Source organism: Prunus mume, linkage group LG7 (genome assembly GCF_029339155.1).
Source record: "Prunus mume cultivar Tortuosa linkage group LG7, ASM2933915v1, whole genome shotgun sequence".
Classification (NCBI taxonomy): domain Eukaryota; kingdom Viridiplantae; phylum Streptophyta; class Magnoliopsida; order Rosales; family Rosaceae; genus Prunus; species Prunus mume.
The window spans coordinates 14,787,858-14,807,927 of record NC_142704.1 but is presented as its reverse complement, the minus strand read 5'-3'; the positions used below and the strand labels follow the sequence as shown (position 1 = coordinate 14,807,927).

The following is a 20,070-nucleotide window of genomic DNA, read 5'->3' as shown; positions in this document are numbered from 1 at the left end:
TAATAAGTTGTATATATTACATTATATAATATAGGAGAGAGGTCCAAAAAAAAAAAAAAAAGGGGGTGGGGTGGGGTAGGGCCACTCCTAGTCTAGGAGTGGCTCTGCCACTGAGCACATCTATGAAATTAAACATGTCACATAAAAAGGATAGTGAAAATAGAATGATAGCATGTGTTGGGAGTGCTTTTGGGAGGGCTAAAAGTGTTTTCTAACAACCAAAAGCGCTTCTGACAGAGTTTGGCAGAAAATATTAGAAGTGCTTCTAAGTTGTAGAAGCGCTTTCTAGAGGAAGCACTCCCAAGTTCTTTTTCAGTAAGCACTTGGATTTCTTATGAAAATTTCGACATCTTTATAATAAAAGCGCTTTTGTGAAAAGCGCTTATGAACATAAGTACATTCTAAAGAAGCAGTGTCAAACGATGCCAAACTGGAAAAAAACACTTGCACTACAAGATTCATGTTTTTATTTTGATCTAGGGATGGAATTGTGTATAACATGGACACACACATGTATCTAAATGCCCAAAAAAAAATTAATACTACAATTTACCCTTTTTTTAATGAGGAATTTACGCTTGATATATATAAAAACTGAGATTGCATTTCAAAATTGACAATAATACACAAATGTAAATTTGATTGATTAATTGAAAGTAAAAAAGAATATATTACATTCATATATCATGTGTGCACTGGGAATTTTGTATGTTTATCTCTCAGGCTACAGAAAATTGAAAGCGATTCCAAAGTTCTAATACAAATTCTAACTCATCATATCTCACCCCCATGGCAAATTCGAACAATTGTTTAATACATTTTGCAACTTCTACAGGATTTCAAAATTATTCCTTTATCACATGTCTATCATGAAACCATTCAAGTGGCGGAGGCTAAAAAAGGACACGCTTTTGTGAATATGTGTATTTGGTTTGGGAATTTTCCTAAAGAGGTGTTACACATATTGTATTTTGACTTGTATGGGGATCTTCTTTGTAATGTTTTCTTCTTTTGGGGAAAGAAAAAAAAAAGTAAGATCAGTGCTCAAGGGAAAAGGCAAACCAACTAATCAAGGTGGTTGGTGTGAGTGGTTCGGTACTCTCATTCCTTAAGAGAGGTCAGGGGTTGATCCTGCTCTCGATGGAGTCACCACTTTGGCCAAGACTTTACCTTTACGGGCCGACCCTGTGAGCGGCGATTAGGTTGTGGTTAAGGCTTAAAAGTGCCACCCATAGTTGAGGCCCATCCAGACCACCTCGTGGTTCAGACCAAAAAAAAAAAAAAAAGGCAAACCAACTAAAATGCATGAACACATCTAAGTTGCTAGCTAAGCTACCCTTCTGTATTTGCAAAAGAACAAAACCAAAGGAGAGAAAAAAAAAATTATTTGAAGATCTTGAAGAGAAACAAATTAACGAAAATACAAAAAATTAAAGTCTGTTAATGTCTCCTCCACCAGCAGAGCCAGAGACCTCTCCAAAGTGGCCACCAGCCGCATTGTGTGTTTGGCGTGAGAACTCCCCAAATGTGGTACAGCTTCCTGTCCAGTTATGATGCCCTCTTAGAAGTTTTATCTTCACATGCTCTGGCAATCTCAGTGTATATCTATCCTCCTCTGCTCTAGGCCTAACTATGGAGTGCCCTGTCGAATGTGACCTCGAAAATCTTTCGGTTTCATTCTCTACGTTTTGATGATCATGGTTAGTTCTACTACTTTGTTCATCTTCTGCAACCATATTGCTATTGTTATTATTTTTATTCGGAGGCCACGAATCACTAGTACTAGTTCCTTGATGATGTTGGTCTTGGCCTTGTTCACCTTTGATATCAATGTGGACAGCATCCGGATCCAACAACACAGGCTCATTCCCTTCATGAATTTCCTGCATGGCGACATTCTCGTGAGCAAGCACCGGAGACTTCTCCGCTAAGTTCGATGGCAGTGATTCGAGATTTCCACGACAAAATGGACAAGTTTTGTGAGACTCGAGCCAGAGGTCGATGCATTCTTGATGGAAAACATGGCAACAAGCCGTCAAGAGGCGCAGCATGCTATCGTCCTCAAACTCCACCAAGCAAATTGCGCATTCTAGGCCGTACTGCTCTATCCGATAATCTTTGACGCTTGCATACACGAAAGTTGGAAATGATTCTATGAGTGAGACGTCAAGGCCTTCTTTAGGTACAACCGCCGTGCCCACGAGGTCTCCGGAGGGAGAGCGCTGAAAAGAGGTAAGGATATGGTCCATGAAACACTTGCAAAAGTAAATACAAAAGAATCCCACAAAGAAGAACACAAGGAGAAGGACGGTCAGAACGACAGTAATTGGCGGGGAGGCCACATGCTGTGAGGATGGGGGATAAGCTGCATCCGGTGTGGTCGAAGCTGACATTCCCTGCATAACTAAGATTGAGCAGCTATATCTTATTAAAAAAACCCGTGGCCGGAGATCGGCTTGCACTTCCGGCCAGCCTTAGTGCATGGATATTCAGAGAAGAAGAACAAGAATTGTGATGAGATGAAGCTACAAAGAGAACAACAAAGTGTTGGTGTTGGTGTTAGTGTTGGGTTAGTTTGTGTTTGTGGGATAGCTTCCAGTCAGTCATTGGCAAGAGAGAAACAAGGAGGCATGTCGATGCATCTGGTTTTCGTGAGCATACAAAAATGATTGGCTTAATTTGGGAGGGTGATGTGGAAGTGTCGGTTTCTAGTCTTTGGTAAGAACCAAAGCTATTGAGCTTTGAGCGAGTCCTTGTGAGAAGGATGGGCTCAACAAATTACTCTCTTCACTATTAATCCAAGCCACCAATATATCACGCCCTCATCTTTGGCTGTTAAAACAAAAGGGTAAACGTTTTTAATTAAATTTGTAGATATGAAGTTTTCATATCATAGAGGGCAGAAACATTAAATACTAAATTGTAAACAATATTAAATATCCAATTGGAAGAAACATTATATTGTTACACGACACAAATATAGGACTCGAATATAAATTAGATCAACCCGAACACGACCCATTGCCACCTCGTCCCTTTATTCTAGTCGAGTTATTTTGCAGTCATCTCAGAGAAGAAAGTTTCAGACAGGAAAAAGAACTCAAAATAGGGAAAAACTTGATACGAGTACTATGATCAACGCCAAAATGGGTGAAAGCGAGATGTTTAATTATTTTAATTGATAATTTGAACAAAGTGGTACAAGCTAATGACCATCGTCTCTCTGGACGAAGAGGGTCATTCCATAATTGTATGTGGTAATAAGGACAACTAAGAGAGTGATACAAGCTTCAAGTTCTAATTGTAACAACAAAATTCGCACATGAAACAGATGGGCTGTGCCTTCACCAAGCCAGGCATGAAACCTAAACTAGAAGCAAGGAAACAAAAACTACTTCTACAGATAAGTTACAGCTACATGATCCCAAAATCTCTTGCAGAGACTTGGTATCTAGTTTTCTATCTAAATCCATGGAGGATATATGCAAGTTACCGCAGTACATCTTTAACATTTGGAGTGAGGATACCAGATTTTATTCGATCTCATCAATCCAGTCACCATATATCCTACTGATTTTGTCTGGTCCCTTCCATTTCTGATGGGCTCTCTGCCCAGGCCTCTGATTTACAATCGATGATCTTTGTGATGGAACCCCGAGGTGATAAACATCAGAATGAGGAACTAGCGGGACTGATACTACAACAGTATCTGCTGGGGTTTTAGAAGGTACTCCACCCTGCTTATTGTCAGGAGGGGCTGAAGAAGACTCTCTAGCGTCTCCCTCCACAAGCCCACCACCATATCGGTGTAATTCTGTAGTCAGAAGTTTAGAATTCCAAAGTTAGATAATGAAAGCATCATCAGTTTAAGTTGAACTGCAGTTTGATTATTACAATTTTCTTTTCAGGAAAGAGGATATTAATGTGATCACTACAGTCTCTATAGATATTGCACCCAAACGTAAAAACACACCCTCAAATATTTGAAGACAAATCATCCACATTCCAGACAACATATTAGCATGCTACTCTTCAGTGGCATACAAATTTAAGGCCTACAGATGATAAGAGCATAATTTCATTTAATGTCAACAAAGTGTGCAGACTCGTGACCTTAACAGAAACATCACACCATACAAACTTGTACTAACACTTTACTTTGTTCCTTTTTTTGGCCAGATCTTATACTAATGCTTGTAGCTGATAAACTTACAAATTAGAGAAAAAAACGTAAAGAAGTAAGCAAAATAAACAAACCAGTAATCCTTACCAAACCAACTCACAATACAACAGTAACAGCACTGGCAGCCAAACGAGATGAAGTTGTACAACAACATTATGCATCTACATGAGCCTTGCTTAAGCTTTATCTCTTGAGGTGTAAATTCCATGCAAGCCTCCATCATGCAAGATGTAGGATTTTTTCGAGACTTCAATACACCAGTCAAACCCTTAACGAGCAAAAATTGATCACCTCAAAAGTGGTCCGGCCACACCTCTCTTAAGCCGGTCCCTAATTTGTGTTTAACACCATCGGTACAGTTCGTCAGGTGATATACATACTTGGTTTACCACTTTCCCAAAAGCTTAAGCTGTAAGGGAATGTATATCAAACTAACACCCTCTCTCTCATGCAAGCGCCATCCTACATGCGGAGTGGCAGAGAAATTCAGAGAGAGAAACGTATAGGTGCAGCCCCATGGGGCACCTTGCAAACCAACAAAGAAGTGAGAATGGGGATTGGAGATTTCGTACCAAGGATCTCCACCAACCAATGCTCTGATCCTATGTTAGGCAACCACTAGATCCCAAAACCTTAAGCTGTTAGGACATGTGCAAACAATTGTTTTAAACTTTAACAGTTGGAATATTAAATACCCCAGGTTTCTTAGCAACATCCAGAGTAGGAACTAGAGTTTGTGTATTTGTTTTCTTCCTCCCTTGAAGACATTATAGGAGTTAGAAACTTGTGTGGCTTAAGGAGATATTAAGCAGTAAAAAGAAAAAGGAATGTATGCGTGTGTGTGTGTGTGTGTGTGTGTGTGTTTTATTTATTATATGGCACTATTTCAATATATATATATATATATATATATATGCTTACGGGCAGCACAGACCCAAACAATACAAATTTCCATAAATAGTTTCTGTGTCAGCAGTGGAGAATCAGTACACCATCTTGTTCTCCACTGCTAATTATGTTGAAAGCTTTGTTTCTTCCAAAACTATAGAGGCTCAGGTGGTACGTCCAATTTTAGTTTTGTAAAAAGGAATTAAAAAATGATATAGAGCTTCTAATTAGGAACTTTCCTTGCCTAGGCTTAAATATGCCTGTATTAAATATTTTTGAATAATACTTGTGGCCTCCTCCTCAGTCAGATGTAGGCCTTTTTTGGACCAATTGTTCTGTCCTGGATTTTCTGCTAAGGTTTTTAAGCAGGTTGGGGAATAGACCCAGCCCCCTGGATGAATTACTGATTGTGGATGGTCTTTTATTCTTTGTATTCTTCCAGGATTAAACTGCAATAATTTGTTCTGGAGCAATGGTAGCCTCTTACTTGGCTGCTCGAGTCTAAAGAGAATTCTTCGGCTGGCCTTCTTTCTTTGCCTTCCTATGCTCTAATCATGCTCATGTAGACTTCTACTAGAATTAAGAAACAGAGAAACTATTTAATTGCCCCAATCAGCATAGGAAACTTCAATAGCACCTTGCATCAAGGCCATAGATGGTTAAAAATAAATAAAAATAAAAGAGAGGGGGAGATTTCTTCCCTCTGTGCATAATGAGTATACACTCTCTATCATAAGCAATAACAGGGGAGGACAAGTGACAATAACTTGACATGGAAAATCTTGGGCTTAACTGCAATAATTTAATCTGTACTGATGGTAGCCTCTTACTTGGATACTCGAGTCCTAAGGGCATTCTTCAGCTGGTCTTCTTCCTTCACCTTCCTATTCTCTAATCATACTCATGTACACTTATATTAACAATAAAGAAACAGACAAACTATTCAATTGGGCCAATCAGCATGGGCAACTTCAATAGCACCTTGCTTCAAGGCCACAGATGGTTAAGTAAGAGAGGGGGGGAAATTTCTTCCCTTCCATGCATAATGAGTATACACTCTCCGCCATAACCAATAACCGAGGTGGACAAGTTAAACAATAAGTTTACAATGTAGTTTGCATATTTCTGTTCAGGTAACTTTTCACTGAAGCGCCCTAGAGCTTGGATAAAATAAAAGATGGGTTGGCCGGTTAGGAATAGAATTACGTTATGATCTTGCAATCTAGAACTTCTGTCCCAAGGTTCTCTATGATAGACAAATGAACGCGAAAGTGTGTTGACAAGTGTCTTTGTTTTATTAGGAAAAACAAATAATCATGTGTTCATGTTTCTCTTTTACAAGGAAAAAGCATAGGTAGTTAGTCTTTGTTAATGATGCGCCAAAAGAACAAGTTAACCGGTATAGCATAATCTTGAAACTATTACAAAACCAACAATAGTGGTAGTTAACCATAATTGATTTCTTAATATACTCAAGTGCTTTCCTAAATCAAAAGCAAAACACGGAAAAGCTTGGACTTAAGTGTTGCATGAAATTAAAATTTCTACCACAAATTATAGGTAGCAGTGTCTCACTTATTTGGACATTGGAAATGCAGGACACCAAGAATCTAGGTAATGAAACTGAAAGTAGATATAAAAATTACAGAATGGGAGCCCAAGCAAGATGGCTAGCTCTATGAAAAGTTACATTGAAAAAGTGGCAACACAAGGGAATCATTTACTGCTATGGAAGATGGATTAATATCATTCTCAAATCTTAGAGCAAGCAAAATTACTGATTTTTCAAAACTGAGCTATCATATATAAAGAATCAACATCAAATGCTTTCCGTAAAGCAAAAACGGAAAAAGTAAATAAATCATACCTGCAACGCCATGAGCAAAATGGCATTTACTTCCAAATGGGCAATATCCTGTCAATTCCCACTTATTGCAAATCCTTGTTTTCCAATTTGATGGCTTGTTATTTGCTCCATTTGCAGCACCACCATACCCTCCTGGACCTAAACTTATTGCCACACTCTCTCGATTCTTCGACTGCTCATCATGAAGAAAAGTACAATTATCCCCATAAGGGCAGCCTTCCTCAGTATAAAACTTCTTGCAATGCCTCCCTTTATACGACCTCTGAGTCTCCACACCATAACCTGTAGAGACTATTGGAATTTGATATTCTTCCCTTGGCTCCGAAGATACCCCCTTTTCTTCCTCATGAGCAGCCACAATTTCTTGCCAATTTGGAGGTGGCCTTCGAAGCTCCTCAATGCTATGAGCAAAGTTGCAATTAGTGACGTAGGGGCACGTCCCAGCACGGAATTTGCAACAAAGTTTGGTTTTGAAAAACATTTTCCCAATGGCTTTTGACCGGTTAGACGAAGTTGCATCTTGGGAGTTCCTTGATTTCTTATTTGGGGGTTCGCTTCCAGAGCGACTTTGAGATTGCCTTTGATCATAATTCGAGTTGGACATGGTGTCCGCCAACGCGTCACCATTATTCCAAACTCGGTACTCATCCTCAGTAGCCCAAACTGCTTGATCAGCAGACCAAATATCACCACCAACACTATTCCCAGTGATTACTTGGACTACATTAGTTTCTCTTCCATAATCCATTGCAAGTATAATTCCTCAAAACAAAAAGTACAGTGCTTGAAAGAAAACAAGAGTGTTACAAACCCTAAGTGCTATCTTACAGGTTCTCGTAACACAAAGGAAAGTACCCACAAGCTGAATTCACCAAAATTCTATACAAATTGCTGAAATTTTGAGAAATCTTAGCAACATGAGAAAGGGGTACTTCAAGAAAACATCTACGACACAAATTACAAAGCTTTTAGCTCAGAACCTTCCCGATAAATAACAAGGAGCTATAGCTACTTCTACAACAACAAATTAGGAGGCACAGCACAGATCAAAGCAAGATACTTGAACAAAAATCTAACCCAAATGAAATAAGTTACCAAGTTCGAATTGCGGGTTGGATCTACAGCCTCAAAATGTCCAAAAGATAATGAAGAGACCATCAGAAATTGGCTTAGCAAAATGGGAAATTGTTGAATCAGTAAGGGGAACGTGGTAGAGGAATTGATAGGAGTGAGGAAATTAAAAGGAAAGAAAAAAGAATGAGAATTTAGAGATAGATTTGGTTCAGAGAGCCCCCAAAAGGAGGAGATTTCCAAATTTTCACATCAAAGGAAGGAGAGACAGAAAGAGGCTCTGTACATTTGTTCAATATTTTAACCATTTCCGGTATTTATTTTTTTCCTTTTCGCCTTTTCAAGGTTTTGTCTTTTACTGTGGAAGTGATCGTCTACTCCTGAGCGTGCGTTGTGTTGAAGTATTTTTTCTCAGGAGAACGTGAAATGGTCCGCTTTTAGTACCTGACGGACGACATTGGCTTCTATTTTACATTTATACTGCTTACAAGTTACAACTCCAACCATCCTCTTCATTCATTTTCTAAAAGAGTTGTATGCCGAATTACCTCCTAAATTTGTATCATACTTTTGATTTACCCCCAAAATCTTTTTATTTAAAAAATTAAAGATATGAATTAAATTTTATTGCCAATTTCCCCCCACCGTTAGACTGAGAGACATTTCATCCATTACTCTGTCAATTTTTTTTTTGGGTCAAGGTAATTCATTTCATAAAGATGAAAGAGATTACACAATCAGAAAATGCAAAAATAAAAACCAACCCAACACTGATAGATACAAGGCATCAGCCCAACAGAAATAAAAAAAGCCACATAAATGAAAACCCTAAAACAAACATCTAGCCCAATACAAACACAAAAGAATAACCCTAAATCTGAGAAGCTACAGCCGCCACTTTCCCCTTGTTGCGCCATAGTCCCAAATCCACAACCGTCAGATATGGGTAGCCAATAACCAGACAAACAGTTGCTTAGAGCGGAGAATGGTGGTGGACAAACCACCCACACAAAGAGCACTACCATAATCCTAGAAGCTAGTGCAAATAGCACTTTTGAAGCATCCTCATCCATGGAACCGTTGAGATCTGGAAGGAATGTGTGAAGGACACCATAACAGAGCAGGGGCAAGGGATGTACAGGTGAGAAGTGTAGATTGAAGAACAACATTTATGGGTGGGGAAGAAAGATGAGAGTGGAAGTGCAAGTATGGGTTTTCCATATTTGGACATAATTTAGAGAAATTTAAGGTGAGGGTGAAGAGAAAAAATAGAGAAAGTCAAACATAGGTAAAGAGGAAGAGGAGAACTTGAAGGAGATGTAATAGATAGATGGGGGCGTTTGGAGACACAAGGTGTCAGAGATGAGGGAGATCAGAGGGATGGGAAGGAGTTGGAGAGGAGATTCAGGAAGATATGGAGCAAAAACAAATAAGCAGAAAGTAACATAAACTCTCACAGAGGAGAGGAAGAACTCTCACAAAGGAGAGAGAAAGAGAAAAATAGAAGGAATAAGTGGGAGATGAGGAAGTAGAAAGGAAGAGAGGAGAGGAGAAGGGAGGGGGAACTAAGGCCTCCTCCCCCAAAGCAGCGCTGCAAGTGTTTTCAAAGGAGGGGCTAGGGTTAGAGAGAAAAAGTCGCTTCCGTAATAGGTAGCTAGTTGCTTCATTACTTTATCAAATAAGTCACGTGGGAGGCACGTGACTTCCTTTTTAAGGGCAAATACGTTCATTCCGTATGTTGGCACTCTCAGACCCTTTTGTTCCCATTTATCCCACCATTTCTTCCCTCCAATTTGTACAAAGGAAAGTCCAAACCATTTATTGGAAGTTGACCTTCTCTAACAACCTAATAATCGCACAGCTTGAAAAGATAAGGATGAGGTGAACAAAAAAAAGATGAGGAGGAACCTACCTAGCAGTGGTGGTGAGTCAATGAGGTATCGATTGCACATTGAAGAGGCCATTTCAGTGAGGTTGTAGTTGTGCTACTATGGCAAGGCTGTGAAAACATATACATCTTGGATAAATTCACATCCTGGAATGAGGTTTGAAGTCCGTGGGAGGGTAAGTTGGATTTGTGTTTGTTAATGTGATTGTGAAATTTGAGATTTTGGTTAGGTCTATTTCTGATGGTACCACTGTATGATTGTAAAAAAATTGTGTTTATTCATAAGAACTTATGCATATTTTGGGAATGGGATGACCTAGAGATGTGTGAGAGATCGAAGCAAATAATCCCAGGTCTAATTAGGAAAATCAACCTCTTTGGACAAGAAAGAAAATGTGGAAAACAAAAGCTGAAAACCCCATGGTTTTTTGGTTTATGTGTTCTTGTTTGTAATGGTTATTTTTTTGTTGCTTGCCAAAGATAATGTCAGTGTTGGTCATTTATAGCTGATAACTTAATGTTGGTTAGGTTTTGGATGTAATGGAGGGGGTGTGTTGGTTCGATGTATCTTCGATCAGTTATGGAACAAGTCTTCCTTTTCCGCAATTTTGAGTTCCAATTGGCCATTGAAAACAAATATCCAATATACATCACAGCTCTAATTTTGGGTTCCAAGTGCACATATCCAGTATACACCAAATCAATGGAACCAAAATAAGAACATGACATCTCTTATACAACACATCTATTTAATTGCATCCAAAACAAGAACATCACAGCTCAATTACAAAACATCCCTTCAATTGCATCCAAAACAAGAGCATCACACCTCAATTACAAAACATCCAAATGCATCCAAAACAAGAATGCATCAAAGGTCAATGTCTAAACATGCCAAAGATATGCATCTAAAACAACAACATCTCAGCTCAAGTTCAAAACACTCCAATCCTTGCCAACCCAAATAAAAATAGTCTGCAAAGCTGGTGTACAGTTAACAAAATACTCCCAAAATATTTCCTCAAAATCCCACAGATAATCGGTGGCGGTGGCTGGCTGTGGCGGTTGGCTAGATATGGACATGTGGCATAGTATGCTTACTTTAGAAGGAGTGACATTATGTGTAATTTTGATATTTTTTAATGATATTTTTGTAAAATTATGTACTACATTTTGGTCTTTGGCCTTATGCTAATTAGATGAAATTTTATTCATATCTTCCAAATTAGTAAACTATATTGTGTTTTAAAACTAAAGCTCCCATTTTATTATTATTATTATTATTATTATTATTATTATTATTATTATTATTATTTGCGTGCCAAAGTTAGGAAGGAGATAGAGGAAACTCATACACACGGTACCATGGGGGCTTGAACCTACGATTATTTGGGAGCACACTAAACGCCTCAACTAATCTAACTAACATCCCATTGGTGTTTTATTACTTTGGTCTCTATAGTTTCAATTTTGTCAATTTTATTCTTTTAATTTTCAATTCCGAGTAATTAATAAAGTGCCCATATCAATATTTATCAAATTCTTCCCAAATTCGTTACATTTTAATCATATGTCCCTCATGTGGAGGGGTATTTCAGTCCACTCGTGACATCTAATTGCGAAACCAAAGTTGATGCTCTTATGATGATCACAAAAAGTCAATTCCTCCAATTTCATCAAAACTTCCCTCACATCCACAAAGCTCAAAATAAAAAACAAATTCCAATTAAGTAATTAGGAAAAGTAGTTACTGCCCCACTCGACCACCACGTTCATCTGTCTCCACTATACCGACATTCATCCATTTTTTGTTTTTAATTTCTTTTTATCTTTTTATATATTTAACTAATTAATAGATAAAAATTAAAAATAACAACAAAAACCCAATTCGCCAAGAGGCTAGTAATGTTTAAACTCATTCGTTCATTAGATGTGAACATCCATAATGAACTCCCTAAATCACCTCCTTAGACAAATTTTAAGGATGAATAGTAAAAATACAACTCCAACCACGCTCCATATCCACCTCTTAAAATATGGAGTCCTCTAGGAGTTCTTAAATCTGAGGAAAGAGAAAAGACTCCTAGTGACTCCCTATAATTTAAAGTTGCTTTATTTAATGAGTATTTCAAACCTTTATTTAATGCTAACTATTTTTATTTTATTTTTTAATAGAGATAGACTAATTAAAAAAGCGTTATAGCATTTATGACTCTCCAAATTAGAGAGTATGGTTGGAGTTGAAATTTTTTAGAGAGCTTCAAAAATAGCTTATATATTTTTAGCTAAATTTTAGCTAAGAAATAAAGTGTATCATTGTGGATACTCTTAGTGAGTCAAATATTTTAATATGTATTATACTATATATATGATTAATGAAATTAAAAGTGTTTAATTAATCCTGAACATAAAATCTTTAAAAGGAAGATTTTCCGATGTAAAAATACTAATACTTCAAAATATCAGGTTTATATTTTTGAAACTTAAAAAAACATAAGAATGAAAAAAATTACTCCTCCTTTTTTTTTTTTGGGTCGTTGGGAATTCTCCTTGTTTTATTATTCAAGCTTTAGAAGTTGAAAAAAAAAGAAAATCAAATCTCCCTCTCCCCCGCCAGCCCAAAAAACAGCCTAAACGCAAACCAAAACCAAAACTCATACAGACCCTGCGCCTGCGACTGAGCCTTCAGACCCTCCTCGCCTCAGCTTTCCCAACATCTGAACCGGCAGTGCCTTTTTTCTCTCAACTCTCCCACCTTGAAACTCACTCCTCGAGCCCTTCTTTCTTCAGCGGGACCAAGGAGACGTTCTCTTTCTCTCTCTTTCTCTGTAACTCAGTGAATCGAAATCCATGGTTCAGGTTTGAAAATGTCGACTACAGAGAAGCTGTTGGCGCAAATCTTCGAGAGGAAGAAATGGATCGTCAACCAAACCAAGCACCAGGCCTACCTCTTCGAGCAACACCTCGCCTCCAAATGCCTTATTGACGGAATTGCCCCTCCTCCGTGGCTTTTGTCCTCCTCCTCCTCCGACCCCAATCATGGTGCGTACTACTTTCCCTACCTTCGTTTCCATATTCATAATTTCTCTACAACTCTTGTCATTTTTACTTCGAATTGCGTAGTTTTGGAAGGCATCGTTTTAATAACATTGTTAATTTTGTTGCTTTAGACTGAAATAATTTCTGTGTTGTTTAGATTTTTGTAGCAATTAAGTTTTTAGATGATGAAACAAATGAACCCTAGGTTCTTAATATTGCATTATGTATTAGTATAATTCGAACCGTCAAGGATTTCTTAATTCTCTGTTTGGTTTCCATTCCAAGAAAGTTTGTAATTCAGGATATTATTTGCACGGCCTGAACTAGCTCACACACATATCTGTATACTGTATGTACATTGTATGCTTGCTGTATGTATGCAATGTCCTTGCCCTTATGTCATGCCCATGGATTAATTAAGAATCTTTTGATTTGTTCATTACAGTATTGAACAAACAAGAGCTGATTTCAGGAGTTCCACTCCCTCGCTCACAGCCTGTGATCCATTTTACCGGTAGCCATTGCCCTGTGTTTGACAAGCCAGTTCCTACAGCTCACAATGGGGAGCTACCAAATGGTTTGTGCACTGAACTTCATGGTTTTGACAGAGGTTTTAGTGCAGGAGAGGAGGTTTTGATTTTGCCACACTGCCGTGTAAGTAATGCTGGGTGTGCCTCCAATGGCGTTCCTCAAGACCAGAGAGAAGAGGATCCTAGTGTTACATCTCCAGAAGATCAGAAGGATGCAAGGATCTCAGACATTTACCACGATCCATCTCTATCACCGGCTAGAGGTGCAGGAAATGAGGTATCTAATTTGCCGCAGTGCCTCATTAATAACGCTCATTGTTCCTCTGATGGTGTTCCTCAAGATCAGAGAGAAGAGGATCCGAGTGTTACATCTCCAGAAGATCAGAGGGGTGCAAGAATGTCAGACATTTACCATGACCCAGCTCTATCACCAGCTAGAGGTGCAGGAGATGAGGTTACAATTTTGCCACAGTGCCCCATTAGTAATGCAGGAGATTCCTCCAATGGTGTTCCTCAAGATCAGAAAGAAGAGGATCCAAGTGTTACTTCTCCTGAAGGTCAGGGGGATGCAAAAACCTCAAATATTTATCATGACCCAGCTCTATCACTGGCTAGAGTTCAAAGATCCAAGTCCAGACAAAGAGCTATTGCAATTCGCAACAGTACCAATAAAAGCAATTCACAGGTTAAGAACAACGTCAATGGTTGTGCTGGTGGGATTATTGGGTGTGCGATATCTTTCCTACAATCTGACCGTGTTGATGAAATGAACTTAGTCAAGCCTCCTGATACATGTGATAATCTAGAGTTAAGTGCAGTAAATAGGGAAAAACATTCAAGTAAGGAGAATTGTTCTTTGGAGTTTGTCTCCGGAAGTACTAGGTCACAAGTTGTGTGTAGTGTTGAAAGAATAGCAAAAGGTGCCAGCTCCAACATGTCTGGTCAAAGAATTGTAGCAAAAGATACCAGCAGCAACATATTGGGTAAAAGAATTAACAAGTCAATGTCTGCTGCATCGAACAAGTCTCATGATGCACAGAGAACTCAAATATCTACTGGAAGGTCTATTCCAATTCAAAGGGATCTAGACCTTTGTGCAGTGAATTCAATAGATTCTTCAGACAAGGAAAATGTTGCAGATCACTACGCTGGTAGAAATACATGCACAGAAATTAATAGTGGGACAGAAGAAATGTCAAAACCTGTCAATTCCCAGGTTTTGGGTCACAGGGGTACACAGTCCAGATCTGCTGCTTCAAACAAGCATTTGCCAGAAAACCTGACTCATGGGCTTGCAGGAATCAGGCATCAGGATGTGTTCAGTACTATGGTACAAGAGGTACCTTGTATACAAACCAGTGAATTTGTTGAAGCTGCAAGTGTTGGAAAAACTGAAATTGATCCTGATGGATGTATTGAAGCTAATCCTATTCGTTCTGGATCTAACTTGGACGGTAATGGGCTTAGAGTTGGAGGAGAAGTTCTACACTCAAGGCAGCCTGCTGATTATGCTTTTGTGAATCCCAAGCAACTTAATTTTGATGACGTGGAAGAGTCCTGTTTGAATGGAATTTCTACTCCTGATCTTAAGAAGGGAATGCAGGGCAGGTCGTCAGAAAAAAGTTATATTTCCTTGATGCATGCTGAAGATATACTGGCTGAAGGAATAACTGTCAATTACCATGACAATTGTAACACACCACTGGAGATGAGTTTTCTGGGGGATCGGGAAGTTTCCGTCGGAGGAAAGGAGCTCCAGAGTGGTTTATCCGGAGCCCCAGAAGAGCAGTTGCATAAATCTGGAAGAACCTCAAATGAAAATGCTGCCTCATCAGTAAAAGAGATATCCAATGCTCATAAGGATGGAGTTGCTAATACTTTGCTAGAAAGTGGCAAAGTTCAGAAATCCTTTTTGATAGATAATCCAACTGGCTTGCAAGTAGCCCAGGAAAGTTTGGTTGAAAGCCAGTCTAATGTTAATTCTGCAAAACCAACTGAATTGGTCACAGAAGAGAGTGCACTGGATTCTCATGCCGTTGGTAATCCTACAGTATCAACGGATTCTGATTTTACAATTGTGTCTGAACTTGGTTCTTTTAGAATCCCGGATGCAAAGAATCTTGCAGTTGAGAATCCTTGTGCTGCTTCCACGGATGAGATGAAGGGTAACTTGCCTCAGCCGATTATACAGTCAGACATTTCTCCAAACTATGAAATGTGGAGTATTGGTGATAAGGTAGATGTAGGTTATACCAAATCAACTGAATGCCGGATTGCAGAGAAATCCAAGGGAAGAAGTTTTAGCTCTTCTATGGAGGGTTCATGGCCTCAGCATAAACGAAGAAAGATTGAGCACACAATAGTTGATGACCTGTCTTCTTCACGGGACTTGATAGAAAAGGTTTTTCACACTGTCAATAGAGATTCTATTTGTGGAAACTTGGGAAGTGTAGAGCATAGTCCAAAGGCCGTACTAGAATCTCAAGGCCTTTCAATTTCTCAGGAGGATGTTGTGAAATCAATTGTCAGTAGGAGTCCAGTTGAAGAATCACATCAAAATGAGGATCACCAAATGATAGAGAGGTCTGAATCTTCACCTAAAGCACATATGAAAGAGGTACTCAATTTTCTGTTGTGAATTGATCTCTCTCTCTCTCGGCTAAGCTACTTCCCTTATATCTTTGCTATCCTATTTCGCAGTCTTTTTTTATTTGGGATTTCTGTTTACTTGTTCTCTTATATTGGTCAGGTTGCTTGTCTGCTATTATTTAATCTGTTCTAATAAGATTGTGTTTCACAGGGTGAAATCAGCGTGGGAGAGGGGGACAGAAGTGGGAATGCACCTTTCACTTTTATGCATGAAGAATTGGAAGCATCACTTCTCTTGAGTTTGATGAAGCAGGCTGCTGGCCAGTCTCAAGATTGTTTGATGGAGGAAACAGGAGTAGCACATCCAACTAGCACTATTGTTGATACAGGAAGTCCATGCATAGAAGAGAACCATGTTTCTCTTCCTCTTGAGGATAATCTTACACTAGGAAATGTTGAAAATTGGACTTGCGCTGGAAGAGCCATGCAGGAAAAGAGATTTGATCTTGGGGGGACCAGAAAATTTTCATATTTTTCAGTTGGTTCTCCACGTGGCCAATCCTTGGATTTGATTGGTGGTGATGATACAAAGCCTGAGCTTGAGGGGTTCGTTTTAGAAACAGATGACAGACCAACAAGCATTGCTCGAGGGGATATTAACTTTGATGAGTGCAACCTTCCGAGCACTACATTTGAACATGCCAGCATTTTGGAGCAGCTTTGCAAATCTGTTTGCATGCAAACTCCAGTAGCATGCTCTTCAGCTTCATATAAGTTGCACAAAATTTCAAATCTCTACCAGTCTGTTCCAACTGGGCTTCTAGAGGGCGTAGTGGATATGAGGACCACCTTGCCTATGAATGATGCTGTCAAGCCATTAAAGGATGGTAATAGTTGCTTGAGTGAGGAAGTTGGCCAGGCGTTTAATGGAAGGTCCTATTCTGATTGCCTACCAAATCGTTGTGGTCAATCTGGTTGGGACATTAAGAAGCCTTACATATCGCCAGTTGGGAAACTCTGGGATAGAACCGCTTCAAGCACTAGCAGTTCAGGGAAGCGAGGGAGCTTAAATCCAGAGCTTCCCTGCATTAGTGAAGAAAATGAGAATATAGATGAGGTAGCTGATACTTCCCGAGATGGCATTGTTTCAGAAGTATTAAATAGCTCAATACAAAGAGTACCACTTGCTGACATTACTGAAATTCCAAACCCTCCTGCATCAGTTTCGAAAGCTGAACTGCATGCTGATAGACTTAGTCTAGATTCAGTAAACACTGAATTCAGCTTAACGGAGACTCATAAGAGCTTCAAACTCAAGCATGGAATCCAAAACAGCATCAAGAGAAGATATAACAACAAGGAGAACCTGAGCATATCACGAGGAACAAATGATATTAAGAGGACCACTGGATCACTTCGTAAACCAAAATTGTCTGGAAAAACCAGCTTGAGAAAAGGCGGTCCAAGTTTGTTAGAGCGGGAGCCTAAGCGTAACAATATTGTGTCCAGTATGACTTCCTTCATTCCTCTTGTTCAACAGAAACAATCAGCTGCAGTTGTAACAGGTAATTTCTAACTAGTAATTTTAATCATGAAGAATTGTCAATTCTAGAACTTTGGAATTGCATTACATGTACATATTCCATGAGTGTATTTAGAGTGCGGATCATAACGGTATGTGGAAACTGGGCTACAGTATGGATGATCGTTTTGTTTTTACTGAATCGAGGAGTGTTATGTTCGGAGCTGTAAATTAGTTTTGCATGTCTGGGATCATTGAGTAATAAAGTATTTTATTGGTAAACTCATCATATTGTTAGGAGCTTGACAATGATTCATCTGTTGTTTGATTGTATCATTGTGAATGTCCTGTGAAGATTTTGGAATCTTTTTCTTTTCTTTGTTTCTTTGTTTCTTTTTGTTCTCCGATGATTTGATTCAGTATTTGGAGCTTCTTGTGCTTTCTTGTAGGGAAGAGGGACATCAAAGTGAAGGCCCTGGAGGCTGCCGAAACTGCAAAGCGTCTTGCACAAAAGAAAGAGAATGAGCGCAAGATGAAGAAGGAAGCCTTGAAGCTTGAGCGGTCAAGAAAGGAGCAAGCGAATATGAGGCAGTTAGAGCTGCAAAAGAAACAGAAAGAAGAAGAGAGGAAGAAAAAAGATGCTGATATGGCGACAAAGAAGAGACAAAGGGAAGAGGAAGATAGGAAGGAGAAGGAAAGAAAAAGAATGCGTGTTGAAGCACGGAGACAGCAGAGAGAACATGAAGACAAGTTACCTGCAGAAAAAGAAGATAAAGAAATGAAATGCCAGGCCATTGTATGATTCTTCATGCCATTTCACATTTTATTAAATCTATCTTTTTGCTATTTTAGAAATCACATTCAGTATTGGACTGTCTTATATAGGATGGAAGAGGACATGAGAGTAAGGAATCTAAGGATGAAACAGTGCATAAGACAATGGAGGAAGAAAGGGAATATGACACTTTCAGGAACATTTCAGAGACTGAGCCTAGGACTTCCAGGGTTTCAACAAGTAATGCCAGAAGAGAGAGTATTATCCTTGAAGAACACAGTTTGGTCTTGAGTAATTTTGGATATAACGCAAAGGTAAATGCTAATGACTTCTTAAGAATTGATATTCACCTATCTTAGGATCTACTTGCATATTGTACAGCACGCGAGACAATTAAACCTATTCCTTTCCTCCGAAATAACATTTATTCATATGTTGAGTGGTTTTACTTGCATAGTTCATACTAGGTAGGCCTATGTGTAAGAATTTCTGAGCTTTTGCTGCAAGCTGGAGGGTAACTACTAACAGCTTATTGTAAACTCCAACCTGGCCACCTTTAGAAAGTTTTACATGAATGGCTGCATATTTCGTGTACATTACTTTGTCTTACAGCTTCATGCTGATACTTCATGTGATCTTTAAGGTACCGAGCAATTTAGACAAAGCAATAGACAATGGGAATTCTGCTGCCAATACACATCCAGAACAGTCATATGAAATCTCTCCATACAAACAATCAGATGATGAAAACGAAGAAGATGGTGATACTATGCTAAATAGTAAATTTGTTCCATCATGGTCAAGGTATGCTTTTCAATTTCTCTCTTTTGTTTTAGGTGAAATACGGTCTTCAAATTATAGAGCTCTGCAATCACCTTGATGAAAGGAATACATTGTGTACCCTTTGAAACTGCCAACTCTGGTAATGCGCCTCTAAAACTCATTAATTAGTTGTTTCTTGTTCTCTACAGTAAAAATTGCCTGGCTCTGGCTGTCTCTTGCCGGAATGGAGCAGACCCTGGGGCGATCTTCCCCCCAGAAAGCTTTTGCAGCATATCTGAAGGTACTTTTATGGTGTAAAGTCATTATCTTAGTAGCTAGCTATTGCTTTGCCTAAATATCCAAGTTATGCTCGTTTGTAGTTCTCTTGCCTCGGAAGCATCAGCTAAACTAGAATGGAATGTGCTAAACTCTATTCAATGTATTCTTTGCTCAACTAGTCGAACAGCTTTTGGTCAAGAAGAGGTAACAGTTGCACTCTGTCTGCATGTTACTGTAAGTATTTTTCAAAGAGAAATAATCTTGAATTTGAATTCTAATAATGTACCTTGTAAATTTAAGGAATGCTTGTTTGTGGCAGGTTTTCAAAAGACTATTTGAGCAGGCGATCCCTCCCAGCAAATTTGTAGCTGAAACTTGTAGAGTTGTTGCGATGTATAGGATTCTCTTGTAACTGTTAGTGAGCTAACATCATGGATACTTTGGGGTCAACACTTATACTATTTTAACAGTTAAAGCTATGTGTAGGAGTTCTTTAACATTAATCCTAGATTTATTTAAAAGTGGAGATTTCCCTACTCCAATATTATCCACTTACACTCCATTTTATAACTAAAAAAGGAGTGTAAATGAATAAAATTAGAATGGGGAAATAATTATCCTTATTTAACTAGCAGACCTAAAATCTCAGGGGGCGAAGTTCCCACTGGGACCTCTTT

The 20,070-nt window shown here is 38.8% G+C and overlaps 3 protein-coding genes across 6 annotated transcripts; 1 reads left to right on the top strand and 2 right to left on the bottom strand.

Moving 5' to 3' along the window:
* Nucleotides 1–1,370: 1,370 nt before the first annotated feature.
* LOC103336965 (RING-H2 finger protein ATL29) lies at nucleotides 1,371–8,405 on the bottom strand. The gene is made up of 2 exons (XM_008240095.3): nucleotides 8,034–8,405; nucleotides 1,371–2,832 (listed from the first exon to the last, which is right to left on the bottom strand). The coding sequence occupies exon 2, from the start codon at nucleotides 2,400–2,402 to the stop codon at nucleotides 1,431–1,433; it is 972 nt and encodes a 323-aa protein (XP_008238317.3). The 5' UTR covers nucleotides 2,403–2,832; nucleotides 8,034–8,405; the 3' UTR covers nucleotides 1,371–1,430.
* LOC103336875 (Zinc finger (CCCH-type) family protein) lies at nucleotides 3,148–8,035 on the bottom strand. Its single transcript, XM_008240002.2, has 2 exons — nucleotides 6,939–8,035; nucleotides 3,148–3,814 (listed from the first exon to the last, which is right to left on the bottom strand). Exons 1-2 carry the CDS (start codon nucleotides 7,684–7,686, stop codon nucleotides 3,534–3,536), a joined length of 1,029 nt encoding a protein of 342 aa, XP_008238224.1. The 5' UTR covers nucleotides 7,687–8,035; the 3' UTR covers nucleotides 3,148–3,533.
* A 4,095-nt stretch (nucleotides 8,406–12,500) lies between the features above and the next one.
* On the top strand, nucleotides 12,501–19,872 carry LOC103336964 (uncharacterized). 4 transcript variants are annotated; one of them, XM_089041477.1, is made up of 9 exons: nucleotides 12,501–12,939; nucleotides 13,382–16,083; nucleotides 16,267–17,620; nucleotides 18,027–18,373; nucleotides 18,463–18,666; nucleotides 18,996–19,156; nucleotides 19,324–19,415; nucleotides 19,573–19,597; nucleotides 19,713–19,872. In XM_089041477.1, exons 1-9 carry the CDS (start codon nucleotides 12,765–12,767, stop codon nucleotides 19,759–19,761), a joined length of 5,109 nt encoding a protein of 1,702 aa, XP_088897603.1. In that variant the 5' UTR covers nucleotides 12,501–12,764; the 3' UTR covers nucleotides 19,762–19,872. The 4 variants fall into 4 exon arrangements, 2 of the variants coding, with proteins under 2 accessions (XP_088897603.1, XP_088897604.1); XM_089041478.1 differs by having other exon boundaries at nucleotides 19,573–19,627; XR_016122015.1 differs by having other exon boundaries at nucleotides 12,502–12,939; nucleotides 19,495–19,597.
* Nucleotides 19,873–20,070: the final 198 nt, after the last annotated feature.